The sequence below is a fragment of the Raphanus sativus genome, chromosome 7, assembly GCF_000801105.2.
Source record: "Raphanus sativus cultivar WK10039 chromosome 7, ASM80110v3, whole genome shotgun sequence".
Lineage (NCBI taxonomy): Eukaryota > Viridiplantae > Streptophyta > Magnoliopsida > Brassicales > Brassicaceae > Raphanus > Raphanus sativus.
Window position 1 is genome coordinate 10,908,013 of NC_079517.1, and position 15,378 is coordinate 10,923,390.

At 36.6% G+C, this 15,378-nt stretch overlaps 3 protein-coding genes across 6 annotated transcripts; all 3 read left to right on the forward strand.

Annotated features, from left to right (window-relative positions):
* The first annotated feature begins 2,906 nt into the window (after nucleotides 1-2,906).
* Nucleotides 2,907-4,084, forward strand: LOC130497945 (NAC transcription factor 29-like). Its single transcript, XM_056991205.1, has 3 exons — nucleotides 2,907-3,159; nucleotides 3,262-3,542; nucleotides 3,628-4,084. The coding sequence occupies exons 1-3, from the start codon at nucleotides 2,991-2,993 to the stop codon at nucleotides 3,973-3,975; spliced, it is 798 nt and encodes a 265-aa protein (XP_056847185.1). The 5' UTR covers nucleotides 2,907-2,990; the 3' UTR covers nucleotides 3,976-4,084.
* A 1,122-nt stretch (nucleotides 4,085-5,206) lies between these two features.
* LOC130497737 (disease resistance protein TAO1-like) lies at nucleotides 5,207-10,842 on the forward strand. 4 transcript variants are annotated; one of them, XM_056990821.1, is made up of 10 exons: nucleotides 5,207-5,362; nucleotides 5,499-5,633; nucleotides 5,731-5,785; nucleotides 5,888-6,116; nucleotides 6,190-7,386; nucleotides 7,479-8,583; nucleotides 8,682-8,814; nucleotides 8,926-8,987; nucleotides 9,145-10,258; nucleotides 10,357-10,842. In XM_056990821.1, exons 5-9 carry the CDS (start codon nucleotides 6,908-6,910, stop codon nucleotides 10,066-10,068), a joined length of 2,703 nt encoding a protein of 900 aa, XP_056846801.1. In that variant the 5' UTR covers nucleotides 5,207-5,362; nucleotides 5,499-5,633; nucleotides 5,731-5,785; nucleotides 5,888-6,116; nucleotides 6,190-6,907; the 3' UTR covers nucleotides 10,069-10,258; nucleotides 10,357-10,842. The 4 variants fall into 4 exon arrangements, with proteins under 4 accessions (XP_056846801.1, XP_056846800.1, XP_056846803.1 ...); XM_056990820.1 differs by having other exon boundaries at nucleotides 8,682-8,987; XM_056990823.1 differs by lacking the exon at nucleotides 10,357-10,842 and having other exon boundaries at nucleotides 9,102-9,447.
* Nucleotides 10,843-11,948: 1,106 nt separating this feature from the next.
* LOC108817177 (uncharacterized) lies at nucleotides 11,949-14,877 on the forward strand. Its single transcript, XM_018589815.2, has 6 exons — nucleotides 11,949-12,279; nucleotides 12,877-12,972; nucleotides 13,075-13,293; nucleotides 14,165-14,261; nucleotides 14,327-14,389; nucleotides 14,473-14,877. The coding sequence occupies exons 1-6, from the start codon at nucleotides 12,016-12,018 to the stop codon at nucleotides 14,670-14,672; spliced, it is 939 nt and encodes a 312-aa protein (XP_018445317.1). The 5' UTR covers nucleotides 11,949-12,015; the 3' UTR covers nucleotides 14,673-14,877.
* Nucleotides 14,878-15,378: the final 501 nt, after the last annotated feature.

Below are 15,378 nucleotides of genomic sequence, written 5' to 3' on the forward strand. Positions count from 1 at the left end.
TGGGATAATTTGGAAAATGACTAACTTTTCAAAGTAAATTAAGTGAATGATATCATTTTACCGTAATTGGGTAAGTAACAGTTATGGTTGAAATGGGCCGGTTATACCCTTCATAGTGACAAATAACCGGTAACAAAGAAAAATAGGGATGACGTTAACAACTTTACATATGGACAATATCTACAGACTACAGCACAGTGTTCACTAGCAAAGGAAGTAAAATCATCCACGTCACATGTGCAATTACCGCATACGTTGTAATTGTGTTTAGTAGAGTTCTATATCATATCATCAAATTAGTATAGAATTATAATCACACATACAACTCTAAATACTAAACAATACCCCAAATCTAACCTAAACCCTTGATCACTAAATAATTAACCCCAAACTCTAATCAGTAAACGTAAACCCAAATATAAACTATAACAAATAATTATAATATTTTAGATAAAATTATAATATTTTAAATAGAATTAAAATCTAAAATGATATATACTATTTTGTAATATTAAACTATACTATATAAAATAGAAAGTAGAATAGAATTGTGTATTGAAATCATTTGTATGAATGTGGTTAACTCAATGATAAAATTGAATTTTCAAATAACTTGTGTCAGTGTGGTTAATGCATAAACTACTATTCATATCAATGATACAATTTTAGAACATAATACATGTTTATTCACTGTAAAATCAAATTTTTATAATACATTCGTCAAATATAATAGAGCAATATAATATTACATTGCACATTTAAAGAAGGTGAGAAGACTATGTGTGACTAGATGGAGGAGAAAAAGGTGGCAGCGATATAATAACATATGGTAGTGCCAATGTAATTACAAGTGGAGTAACAACAAACAAAATACCTATCATGCTACATATCTATTCTACGTGTCATTTTCTCTGATACAATAACAATATATAAGACATGTTTGTTTACAGTAAAATACATTTCTATTTTATGTATGCCAAATAAAATAAAACAAAATAAATAATACACTGTAAATAGAATGACGCGGATCAGGTGAAGCTGATAGATAGTGAAGGAAGAAAATAAAACGGCGAAGGTGAGGAGCCATAGTGGTGGTCGAGAGAAAACAATGTCATCAATAAAATAATTGGTGGTGGTGTCGATGTGCGGATAATAACAAACATAAATCATATAAAAAAAAGATCATCTTCTTAAATCAAAATTTTAAGTAAAGTAGTAATTGATGGTGATGGAGAATAGGTGAATCTGACGTCAACAAAAGAAGAAGATGCATCTTATGGCGGTAGACGAATAAATTTTGTTGTTGCCCTGTAAGTGGAAGAGAGAATAGAAAACGTTGAGAGGTGATAAAACAATGATCGCGACGATAACGGAGCGAATGCGGTGGCAACGATGAACATTGGTGGTGATGATATTGTTGGTTATACATGTTGAGGTGATTGAGAGAAAGTGGACAAAGATGTATGTCTTTGTATGTATAAGAAAAAGAAATTTGACAAGAAGAGAAAGAAGAAAAAAATTAATTACGTGCAGCCACAATTTATTAACTCATTTGTCTAATATTTATTGTAACAAATAATTTTCAACAGATTACATGGTTTGAATTGAAGGATAATATAACATTATTATATAATATACATACATTATAGATGAAAGTTAGGGCATTTAACTATTAAATGAATTATATTTTTTTGAACTATATAGAAAGCAATTTCCTTATATTTAGCTCTTCTACTTTTTGATAAACAACAAAAAGGACAACCCATATACTTTTAGATATAAATTCAATAAAAATGATAGTTTTCAAATATGATTTACGATCTTGATTTTTTCAAATAAAAAAAAAGATAAATTAAATTTTAGCAGTCAGTTTAATATTTCGAACTAGACGGAATCAAAATGATTTACAAGAAACGAAAGTAAAAGAAAATACTAAAGTGTTTGATAAAAAAAAAATACTAAAGTATGTATGTAGTATATGCATGCAATGCAATATGGACGGCTATTCCCCCGTAAAGTTGGGTGTTCATGCATTTTTTTTTATAATCCAGGGTTCCCCGCTTCGCGGGTCATTCCCCGGGTCCGGTTAAGCAGCGGTCCACTTCATCCGGGAGGGCATTAACCTGGGCCGAGGCCCAATACCACTAATAATGACATAGAAGAGACAGTTCGTTTCCGGCTGGCGTCGAACCCGGAAGCATGACAATTGGCTCCCAAGACACTAATCAGTAGAGTTACCTCATCCCGTCGGGTGTTCATGCATCTTTTGTCATTATAATAAACTATGTAGTGGTGCAAATAATAATAACGTTGTACATGACTTTTGATTGTGGGCTTATATAATATGGATAGGGTAGACAAAGATAGGATCTGAAAGCATTGAAGATGAATGAAGAACGAATATTTAGGGAAATAGAATAGAGGAATATACTTCTGCTTGAAGTGGAGATTCACCTAAATACTAATACTAGAGCCGATACAATGCAACCAAACAAATTACTGGTCAAGTAAAGTACACCCAGTTATATGTCATATCTCTCTTTTCTACGAAGAAGACCCCTTAAATAACTGTCCATTAAAGTAAAACCTGAATTCGTTACCATATAAAATGCTTATTTAGGGTCGAGTAATCCTTTTAATTGGTAGATCACATGCTTATCATGAAATAAAACATTAGTTAACTCATTTCCGTTTTAAGCTGTTTAACCGTGACGGCTCTAGATGACCAATTCAATTTTTTTTTAATATAAATGAAAAGCAATAGGCGACTAGAGATAATGAATAGGACATTCCAAGGAAAAGAGTAGTTGCTAGTATTTAAATGGCAACGTACCAACCAATAAGAAAGAAGTGACGCACGCTAAACGACATAAAGCTCAAGAATATAAACCCAACCTTCTCGCCTTTCTAAAATTTCATAAACCTTGAAAACATCAAACACAACAAAAAAAAACACACTTCATTAAAATTCTTCTAGTTGTCCTAAGATCATGGAAACAAACTCCAATTCTACTACACTCCCTCCAGGTTTCCGATTTCATCCTACCGATGAAGAGCTCATCGTTTACTATCTCCGAAACCAGACCATGTCTAAGCCATGCCCTGTCTCCATCATCCCAGAAGTAGATATCTACAAATTCGACCCATGGCAGTTACCCGGTTCGACCCGGTTATTTATATTCTCAGCTGAATATGTTAATGTTTCTGGCTTTGCCGTTGATGTTAACTCTCTTACTTGCTTTTCATTGTGAATATGAACAGAGAAAACAGAGTTTGGAGAAAATGAATGGTATTTCTTCAGCCCGAGAGAGCGAAAGTATCCGAACGGAGTCAGGCCAAACCGGGCTGCTGTTTCCGGTTATTGGAAAGCAACCGGTACAGACAAAGCAATTCACAGTGGTTCGAGAAACGTGGGTGTCAAGAAAGCTCTCGTTTTCTACAAAGGCCGACCTCCCAAAGGGATCAAAACTGATTGGATCATGCACGAGTACCGTCTCCATGATTCACGTAAAGCATCAACAAAACGTAACGGGTCGATGAGGGTAAGCAGCGAAAACAAAACTACAACAACTCATGTGTTTATTTTATAAACTGTTTGTTAAACAGCGTTTTTATTTTTTTGCGCAGTTAGATGAATGGGTACTATGTAGAATATACAAGAAGAAAGGAGCAGGGAAGCTTCTAGATGAGAAAGAAGGTTTCATGGATGAAGTACAAATTGATGAGACGTTAGCAGGGAGAAAAAATGAGGAAGAGATAATGATGATGACGTCGACAAAACTTCCAAGAACGTGTTCGCTTGCTCATTTGCTAGAAATGGATTATATGGGACCCATTTCTCACATTTTAACACCGTTCGATCTTCATCATCCTGATTTGAACGGCATGAACGAGTCTGGATGGTTCGGAGATCTACAGGTTAACCAAGACGAGATCTCGAACCATCATCGTCAGGCTAGTATGTTCCAGTTTTAGTGGTGAAAAAGAGATGTACTTGGAAAGTTAATCTCGCACATGCAAATTGTAAAATATTAACTAGAAAGACCCATATGAATGTGAAATGAAAACATGTTTAACTATAAAATTGAGCTGTTCCAGCGTATGATAGGCGAAGTCATGGAGTTGATTTACATTTTTTTTTTTTGAAACACTAACATTATACTAACTAATAAACAAAAACTGGTTTGTATTATTTGATGATTTTAGAAAAGGATATAAAGAGAGATTAAGATTACGTTAGCTTGGAATGACAAAAGTAGATGACGTGTGGAGGAACCTACGCCAGATGCAATGCATTTGATTCTTACTTATCTTTATCGTTTATTTTAGACAACGAATGTTACTTGTCATCATCGTACTTTAAACCGCACACTTTGATTTGGTCTGCGCAGACACAAACCATAATGGATAGAAAGGCACTTATCATAAAAAGTGGGCCCGCGCTTTTTACTGATTTCAGTTTTGACCGGTTTTGGTGTACCAAAATACGTTTACGAAAACCAAGATACCAACCAAGACAAGATTTAGAAAGAACACATTAAAGAAGTGAACCACTTCTACAAATGATTGTTAGATTGCTCACAAACTTTGGCTGATCACGAAGAGATATAATAACTTGAATCTTTATTTTTCCAGATTGGAGTAATGGGACATGATGAAATCTGACTCTAGTATCATGTTAAATGTGGATTATTATTCATTTTTAAGTTAAACCAATTGACGATAAATTGGCTAACTCAAGTTTGTTATATATTATTTCGAGATAGCACAATTTTTTTTTAATCATAAAATAGCATATAAGAAAAAATGACCAATATAATTTTCTTTAGAATGTCTAGAAACTCATATATTTCTAGGAATAACTGGTCAATTAAATCTAGATATAACATTCATATGTCAAATTATCCAAATTTGTTTATTTTCGTAGTTGGTATTTAAATCTAGATGCAACATTCACATGTCAAATTATTTATTTTTTAATTTTCTAATTTCATTTGAATGCTATTTAATTAAAAAGAGAAAAAGGTACACGATTTATATTACTAATAACTTTGCTTTACAAAATAACAACCATTTGCAGCCCAACTTTACAAATCACACAATCAATAAATTCAATAGAATAATGGCGACTACAATTGGAACGTGATCCAGAGTAAATTGAAATAGTAGGCCCATTAAAGGCCCAAATCGCTTCCCCGGAGAGAATCACTTGCTTGCTGCGTTAAGTTGCTCGTCGTCGTCATCATCATCGTCGAACGTGGAAGCTCAGATAATAAACCAGGTCGCATTTGACCATGTTCTCGTCGGGATCTCCTGACGGTTAACCGGCGTTCCTCGTCGGGCGTCCGCCTTTTCATTTCAAGTAAATAAGTCTCACTTGCTTCCGGTCCTTGTTGAATTCTTTATCTGTTTGATCAATTCATGTGCGGAGTATGATTATGAACCGATTGTTAATGGAAATTTCAAAGTGTGATTTAGAGTTTCATTCGATTTCGTAGATAGATATGATTCCGTTTTGAAAACGAGAGTAGACTCTGCATTTCGAATCACTTGTTGTTGATGATGATACTTGAGCTGAACAAAACGATGATGAATATGGAGAATCATAAACAGCCATCATTTGAGTGTGTGAGGTAATATCTTGGTTTTTTTTTTAATTTGAGTCCTTGAGGGACATACATTGTTTAATTGTTATGATCCTGAGCTATTGGTTGTGATTACTCACTCAAGAAAAAAAGTATGGAGGATTGTTGCCTAAGAAGATTCCCTTTCATATTAATCTAAGGTAACTTAGTCTTTCACCATTGATAAATAGAAGTATTATTCTTAATACTGTTATATACCATTGATACATTAGAGAAAGCTGATTCATGTAATTTCATTCAAGGGACCATGAGCGTGCCTTCTTTGACTCGGCTGATTGGGCACTAGGAAAGGCGAATCTTGCAAACTAACTATCATCATTAACTCTCTTTTTTTTTCCTGCTACTCTCTCTTTCAATGTGGTGTGCAGTTTACAAACGAGTACTTTAAAGTAAAAGTAATGCACATCACAAAAGAAGAAGCCAGTAGCTTGAATTCGCCATTTTTAGTCAGCAATGAGGACAAAACTACAGGTAAAGTTGAAAGCTCTATTTGTTTCTCCACTTGTTTCCTTTGTTATTAATATCTATCTGTTCACGCAAACAGCCAACCCCGCACCAGCAACCAAGAGCAAGACGAATGGCTTTTATCTTCAGATAGTTTTTTAGATAAATGAATTCACAACCTTGTATTCTTGAGATGCCATTTGACATAAACCAACTCAACTCATTCAATGCATGGTGTGAAATCAGACGCTGAGGACAATACAAACTTGAAAGATGAAGACGGCTATATAGAGATTTCTTGAGGAGCAAAACAGACAACATCACAAGGCCAATCAACACAAGATAAAGTGACCAGGTCTGCTTTGCAAAGGTTGTCCCTTTACATTATCCATCCATACTATCAAATCTGTATCACCACCATAAGAAACTTGTTGTTTGAAACGTCTATTGGACGATTTGCAAATGGTTTGCTTTTAGTGACCCATCAAACTTCTTGCTAATGATTTTGATTCTTTACACAAATCAACTAGTTAACTCATACCTTGCTTAGACATGAGGCCCAAGATTACAGTAATAGATCTAGTAGAGAGACTAAAGGGCCGGTGTGAGCTTTTACCCAGAAGTGGAGTCCCTCAAGTCTCAACCTTTTTGCGGGGTTAATGGTGGAAGAAAAACCATGCAAGTCAACGTCTTAACCACTTGATTAAAAAAAATTTAAAACTGTTTTCTCTGCTATTTTATTAATCAATTCAAGTAAGGTTGCTCGTTCTTTGCCTTGTAATGCTAGATCAAAGATTGGCATAAAAGTCTCCCTTTTCATGGCTCTTGTTTGTCCTTCTTCGTCTTTGCCTCGCAACTGGATACACGATGTCTTTCCAAGCATCCACGGGGCAGATGTTCGCACAACGTTTCTTAGTCACGTTCTCAAGGAGTTCAAAAGAAGAGGAATCGACACGTTCATCGATAACAACATCGAGAGGAGCAAATCGATCGGTCCCAAACTCCTGGAAGCTATCCGAGGGTCGAGAGTTGCGATCGTCTTGCTCTCTAGGAACTACGCTTCTTCCACATGGTGCCTGAACGAGTTGGTGGAGATTGCTGTGTGCAGAAGAGAGTTTGGTCAAACAGTGATGCCCGTTTTCTATGATGTTGATCCATCTGATGTGAAGAAGCAGGCCGGAGAGTTCGGGAAAGTCTTTGAAGCTACTTGTAACGGTAAAACAGAGGAGGACACTTGGAGATGGAGAGAAGCTTTGGCGGAAGTGGCTACAATAGCTGGAGAGCATTCTAGCAACTGGTTAGCCCTCTTAATCTCCACTAACTTTCTTGCAACTTCTTAGCCTTCGTGACAGTGTAATGGATGCATTCTTGATCTGACTATGTTGGTAGGTGTAGTGAAGCGGAGATGATTGAAAAAATTGCTGCTGACATCTCAAACGTGGTGAATGATTCTGTTCCATCGAACTATTTTGAATCCTTAATTGGGATTGGAGCTCACATGGAAAGGATGCGGTCGTTGTTAAGCCTAGAATGTGATGAAGTGAGAATGGTAGGGATCTGGGGTCCTGCGGGAATCGGGAAGACGACCATCGCCAGAGCTTTATATGAAAAGCTTTGTAGTAACTTCACACATACTGCTTTCATTGAGAGTATAAAAGGAGGTTATACTACACATTACCTCGACAACTATGCATACATGTTGCAGTTACAGGAACAACTTTTATCCAAGACACTCAGTGATAAGGACTTGAAGATAGGTCACGTGGGTGTTGCACAAGAAAGGTTGAAAAAAAAGAAAGTGCTTATCGTTCTTGATGGTGTGGATCGGTTAGTCCAACTAAATGCAATGGCAGACAAACCTGAATGGTTCGGCCGTGGAAGTCGAATTATCATTACAACGCAAGATCTAAAGCTCTTGAAAGCACATGGGATCGATCATATTTACAAGGTGGATTATCCAATTGATGAAGAGGCGCTTCAAATCTTCTGCAAGCACGCTTTTGGTCAAAACTCCCCTAAAGATGGTTTTGAGGAGCTTGCGCTGGAAGTTACAAACCTTTCTGGGAAACTCCCATTGGGATTAAGTATAATGGGCTCCTACTTCCGGGGAATGTCCAAGCATGAGTGGATCAATGCATTACCAAGGTTAAAGAGTAGGCTTCATGACGATATCAAGAGTATTTTAAGGTTTAGTTATGACGCCTTATGCGATGAAGATAAAGAATTATTTCTCTACATAGCTTGCTTTTTCAATCTTAAAAGCATTCAGACACTAGAAGATCATCTGGAGAGGACATTCTTGAACTGGAGTCATGGGCTTCACATCTTAGCTGAGAGATCTCTAATATGTCGCGAGTATGGATTTATAAAGATGCATAATCTGCTAGTACAACTAGGTAGAGATATTGTTCTTAGCCAATCTTTTCATGACCCTTGGAAACGTCAGTTTTTGGTTGATGCTAGAGAGATTTGTCAAGTTCTCACTTATGAAACAGTAAGTTTCCACATTAGTCCTTCCTTGTTGAGTGTTGTCTTGTTCCCTGCAAACTAAATTCATTTTATGACTTTTATTTTATCTTTTGTCCTTTGCAGGGTAGTGAAAGTCTTGTGGGCATGGATCTTGACTTATCTGAGATCAACAAAGAATTTAATATAAGCAAAATAACCTTCAAAAGAATGTGTAATCTCCAGTTTTTAAGATTCTACAGAAGATTTGATGATAAAGGTAACTGCAAATTACACTCACCAGAAAATCTGAAATATCTATCTCCAAAACTTAGTTTACTACACTGGGATTACTTTCCGGCGACATGCTTGCCTTCTACGTTTGTTACAGAGTCCCTCGTGGAACTAAACATGCGTAACAGCAAGCTTAATAAGCTTTGGGAAGGAGTTCGAGTGAGTAATTATGTCTCCCTTTTTTCACTGTTGAAATATATACATTTTCTTTTATTCAAACTTGGTTGCATGTTGTCTAAGTATATTCTTGTTAATGTTTTCACTATTAAACAGCATGTGCAGTTTCATTGTATGATGTCTTTATTTGTGTGGGCAGCCTCTTCAAAATCTCAAGTGGATGGATTTGAGTCATTCATCAGACTTGAAAGAGCTTCCTGATCTCTCAACTGCCACTAAGCTTTTGAGTTTGGATCTCAGTTATTGCACAAGTTTAGTGGAACTACACTCCTCAGTTGGGAATGCAACTAATCTCTTGATATTGAATATCGAGTATTGCAATAATCTGGTGGAGATTCCCTCCTCTGTTGAGAATATTCCTAATCTCAAGATATTTTTGGCTGGGTGCTCAAGTTTGGTCAGTCTCCCTTCTTGTATATGGAACATCAGTAGTCTCAGGACTTTTAATCTCGACAATTTCTCTAGTTTGGTCCAGAGTCCCTTAATGTGGAATGCCAAGAATTTTCAGAGGTTAGATCTCAGTGGATGCTCAAGTCTGAAGAAGCTCCCTCCTATTATTGTAAAGGACAGTAAGTTCTCACAGTCGGCAGAATTCTCGTCCTTCACTAGCATCAAAAATCACAATAAGTTCTCACAGTCGGAAGAATTCTCGTCCTTTATTGCGAGCATCAAAAACCTTCATGAATTGATTCTTAGTAATTGCTCAAGTCTGATGGAGCTTCCTGCTTCTATTGAAAATGCCACTAGTCTACATACATTGGATCTTAGTGGATGCTCAAGTCTGAAGACGCTCCCCTCCTCTGCTTGGAATGTCAAAAATCTTCAAAAATTGATTCTTAGTATTTGCTCAAATCTGGTGGAACTTCCTGCTTCTATTGAGAATGCAACTAATCTAATGACACTGGATCTTAGTGGATGTTCAAGTCTGGTGGAGATTCCCCCTTATATTAGATATGTCACTAGTCTAAGGACATTGGATCTTAGTGGATGCTCAAGTTTGGTGAAGCTCCCCTTTGTTTGCTACGCCCCTTGCCTCATGATGTTGAATGTCACTGGATGCTAAAGTCTGAAGGAGATCCCCTCCTCTATTGCAAGACGTTGTGAGTACAAACCTGGTTTCATTTTGAAAGGATGGTCAAATCCAAAGGCTCTTCCAACCAATCGCGACTTCTAATCTCTTGATGCACTTGATCTCCGTGAAAGGACATTAGCCATAATGCGAATGCCTTTAGCCTCAGGCGATAACATGGAAGGTGATGTGATTTTAGATATAAATTCACAACCTTGTTTTCTTGATTCCGTTTGACATATCATTTTTAGTAATCCATTTAATGCATCTCGTGAAAATCAGATACCGAGACTGACAACAACGAACCTCTCGATGACGAATCTTGCGCATCAGCTGTTGACCATACCAACTTAAAGGATGGTGGAGGCACCGATGCTGACGCAAAAGACAACATCAGATCGTAAACAAACATTCAGAGCAAAACAACACAATAATGGTGTTTTCCTTCTCGACTTTACCTTTCTAAAGTAACTTTTTGGGGATGTTACCACCATTAAAGTTGAAGCTGAGAGAGTATAAGTTCGTTCCTAACAACCTAGAATACTTGCTTTCCTTGAAGTTATCTGCGTCCTCCTCTTTCTGCCGTTTTTATCACTTCTGTTCTTCACAGTGCTTTGTGGTCAAAGGTGCGGACGCAAAGGTTCATTTCATTTAGGACAGTCCGTTTGTTTTATCTTACCATTATGTAAAACTTTTATATGTGAACGTGACATAATAAGCTTTATTGTGGTTTACTCTTTTCCTTGTTGTTTCCTTCTTGGCTTAACATTTCCCAATGTAACTTTGTTCCCATCATTAAAGCGGAAATAAGCCTAAATGTAATCTAATAGCGACATCATTATCTCAATACTTATCATAAGGTCTTGACTGCATCTTGGAAGTTTATTTCTTGATCTGAGTGAAGAGATATTGATAGTGCATGTTAAGCGTTTGGTATGCATCAGGATGTTCGATGAGAACATCATACGCAGAGGCCGGAGGTATATTAAGTGGTTTAATTCCTGTCTTTTTAACTCAGTGAGGCAATCTTATTGGAAAGTGGTAAGTATGCTTATGAGCTGGATTTTGTATCCTTCTTTTGACTGATATTTCACAATAGTCTCAAAGCTGTGATTGGTGATTTCAAGATTAAGGTGGTTTGATACTCTGACGGCAAAAGCTGAAAAGGTGCTGAAGATTTGTATTGGGACTGGGACAGGTCCTAATATGAGATTAACTATATTGCTCGTAATGTGAATATTAACTCTACTTGGGTTGGATCCAAATCCCAAAATGAAGAAGTACACACGCAAAGCAGCTGCGAAAGCAGGATAGAAACCCAAAGACTTTAGTTTCAACTTTCAAGCAAGGAGTAAGTGTTGGTTATATATCTGTTTTGCATCATATACACAGTCATTTTCATAATCCCCTGATGTTACTTCTTTGTATGTTACTAGGTAGGAGAATTTATACCTTTTGATGATATGCTTCTGTGGATGCGGTTGTTGCATACACTTGTTTCTTTCTTCCTAGTTGCTGCGACCAGGGAGTCTTATTTTTTAGAACATATTGCAGTGAAAGATACATATGTATATATACAGAGAGAACGAAACAAAACCTAAATCATTTTCGGTTGCTGATGGGATCTCTCTTCAGGAATTTGAAGCACGAGAGAGTGCATCTTGGAAGCTGGTTTCAGTGGTGGTGTCGAAATACTGTGTATTATCATGTTGATGTTGTGTGGTTTAAGTGTCTTACGTACAGCCCATGATGATATCCAAGCCCGAGCCCATCTTCAAAGCTTCCCAAATAGATATCTCGAATGAATTATCGCATGTGACACAAATATTCGAGGTATCCTAGTATCCAACACCAATATCTTATTACATAAAAGGAGAAAATAGACTAGATAAGATTCCTATAAATGTGGGGACAATTCTAGAGGTTTAAGGTGAAGATTGTATGGTCCTTATGGTCGTTATGATGATGATGAAGACTCAAGTGCATTCAAGGCCTTCATCACTGGTGTCATTGCTCACATATTCCCCTCGCAGAGCAATTAGAGCTTCACGAGATCATGTTCGTGCGGGCAATCTAAAAATTCACATTCCTTCAGGTTCTTCATCATCAAGTTTATGTTCATGCGGAAGAAGACATTTACTTGGAACAGCTAGCCCAAGGAAGCCCATTCTTCCCACCCATTCTCCTCATGCTGCACGATCCAAGGTGTTTTTTTTAAATCTTTCTTCTAGCAGCATTTGTGTCACCCGGTGAATTTTTTTATCTGCATAATACACATATAAAATTTTATATACACATCATCTCTATTTGGGTTTTAGGGTTACTTGCGAGTTATCGGCATACCATAATAATTAAATAACATTTAATTTTTGTATTTTTAGCTAATTTTTTTTAATAATATAGATTATATATTTTAAAATTTAAAAATATTTTCAAAAGTATAAATAATGTTTAGTGTGTTTATACTATATTGGATAGGTCTTTAAAAGCACTTAGTTTTAATATTTAACTAAATTGTTTTAAATATATAAACATAATAATACAAGGGACTAATCTGGAAAAGCTGAACAATGCATCTGCTCTAACAAGTATTCAGTAATCCTCTATCAGCAGAGCACATGTTTTGTTTAAGAAGAAACAATATCTTCTAACACGAACATGATTTACAAGTAAAGAACTTTGGGACAAAGGTATAACAGGTGGTCTCCAGATGCCAGGTTTGGTACTCTGAATAGAATATTTCTGAGAACCATTGCCACTTGAATGCGGAGAAAATATATTATTAATTTTTTTCTGCACTAGGATGTTTCAGGAACATTTCAGTCTCAGAGGCCAGACTGGTACAAGGAGCTTTTTGCTTGGTTCTTAAGCACAGGAATGAGATCTTATGAAGCAGAGGTCAGTCTTTGTGACTTGGATTTATCACTCTTTGATCCGTATTTGAGATTTACTTTTTTCAGAACCTGAGTTTCTTGTTTTGTGTTTGTGCTATTTGATAAGATCGCCGGTTACAAGAGGAAACTGTTCAATAATCTGACTGCTAAAGCAGAAAAAGTGCTGGAGATTGGTGTTGGTACAGGTCCTAATCTGAAGTACTATGCAAGTAATGAAAACGTCTGTGTTTTCGGTATGGACCCAAATCAGAAAATGGAAAAGTACGCTTGCGAATCTGCTAGAGAAACCGGACTGAAACCTGAAACCTTTAGATTCATGCAAGGAGTAAGTCAGGCGGTACATACAGTTGTTTGAACTAGATATGTATTTAGAAGGGTCATGCTTAGGGATGTCAATTGGGCTGTCCGGACGGAAGTGGACATGTCCAGATGGGCTTTTTTTTTAGGCGTTTTTGGTCCTGATGTCCAAATAGGTCTATGTCCAAATAGTCCATGTCCAAATATGACCATGTCCAAATAGTCCATGTCCAAATAGGACCATGTCCAGTTGGACTGTCCATGGAGTCCAGTTCGCCCACTTGATGTAAAAAAATATACAGATTCTAAATTTTATATATAACAACAAATACTTAGATTAAAACTCCATGTTTGAGCTCGAGATCGAGAGAGATTGAGTCATGGAGAGCTTGAGATCGAGAGATATGAGATCGAGAGTTAAGAGTGACGGCCAAATGAAAAAAATGATTTTTCCCCAATTAAAAATCCTAAACATTTTAATGATTTGGACGGCCCATGTCCATCTGGTCTTGTCCATTGGTCTTTGGGTGTATTTGGGCGTTGTCCAGTTGGACAACAAAATATTTTGGACGGATTTGGGCATGTCCATATTAGTCCATATTAATTTGGACATGGACGTCCATGGACAGAGTGTCCAGTTGACATCCCTATGCTTACTTATATATACCTTAAATACATATATGACATTTGAACTGAAGACATGGGGTCAAGATGAGATATTTTAACGAGATTACTAAATATAAGCCTACAGAATAAAAATTTGCAGATTTGATAGGGGTCACTTGACCCCCTGCCTCCAAAGTGGCTCAGCCTCTGGGTACATATTTGTTTGACTGTGAGACATTCTTCCTATTATAATCCTCTGATCTTAATTCTCTGTTGATCTTGTTTGTCACCAGGTAGGAGAAGCTATACCATTAGATGATGGCTCTGTGGATGCAGTCGTAGGAACACTTGTTCTGTGTTCTGTCTCAGATGTTACTCAAACACTTGATGGTAATTTCCATAAACCCCATAACAGATATCATTTGATAAAATCTTTAGCCAGCTATTATTTTCAGAGATCAAGCGGGTTCTGAAACCGGGTGGGATTTTTCTGTTCATTGAGCATGTAGCGGCTGAAGGTAAATCCACATTTTAACATCACAGACCTTGAAATCAAGATAGATAAATATGAAATCCAGAAGTTTGTGTTTTTGGGGTGTAGATGGAACATTTTTCAGGAATGTCCAAAATGTATTGGATCCAGTACAGCAAGTAGTTGCAGACGGATGTCATTTGACAAGAAACACCGGCTTGTACATTTCCGGTGCTGGTTTTGGTGGTGGCGCTGAGATCAACACTGCGGCAATCTATAGCTTCCCTTGGATAATCAGACCTCATGTTTATGGTGTTGCGTATAAGTAACCATATTGGAAGTAAGAGGAAAGATGATATCAAGATTCGTGTGCTAATTTATATTAGCAGAACTCTCTTGTATTATGCAACTTTGGTAATTTGTGGCAATTTTCTTGGACTCTTTTAAATAACTATGGTGTAGTGCTTGGATTTCATCAAATCAACTTTCTGTATTGAGAAAATGCAAAAGCAATAGAGACTAAAAATTAAAGAATATTTAGTTTGTCACATTTCAAGATTTCCATTCTTGGAGTTTTCAGAATGTTTCTGGCGAAATGTAGGATGTCACGTTGACATCTGAACTCGTTATCTATTTATTTATCTTTACTTTCAGTCGCCTAGTGGTTTCCATGAAGAATATAAGTCCCATATTGGTTTACCTCTTAAATTTAAATTAGATAATATCGTACTAATCAGATGATATAGAGTTGGACATGGACTTTGACAATCCCAATATTCCTCACACTTTATTGGTGCAATCAAAGAGTTTAGAGAGAAAATTGAATATAACAAACTATGCACTCTTCAAATTCTAGAGCTGCGGTTACTAATTATTCGATTGGTCTCAAGACTTTCATGGCTTTAGAAGGTTTGACAACCTTAACAGCCATTTTTTTCTCTAATTAAGCTTTTTACACCAAAATTAGTACTTTCCTCTAGGGCTTCTGTTGTGATTTTTGTTGTACTTTCTTCATGTCTCGCGTTTTACTCAATT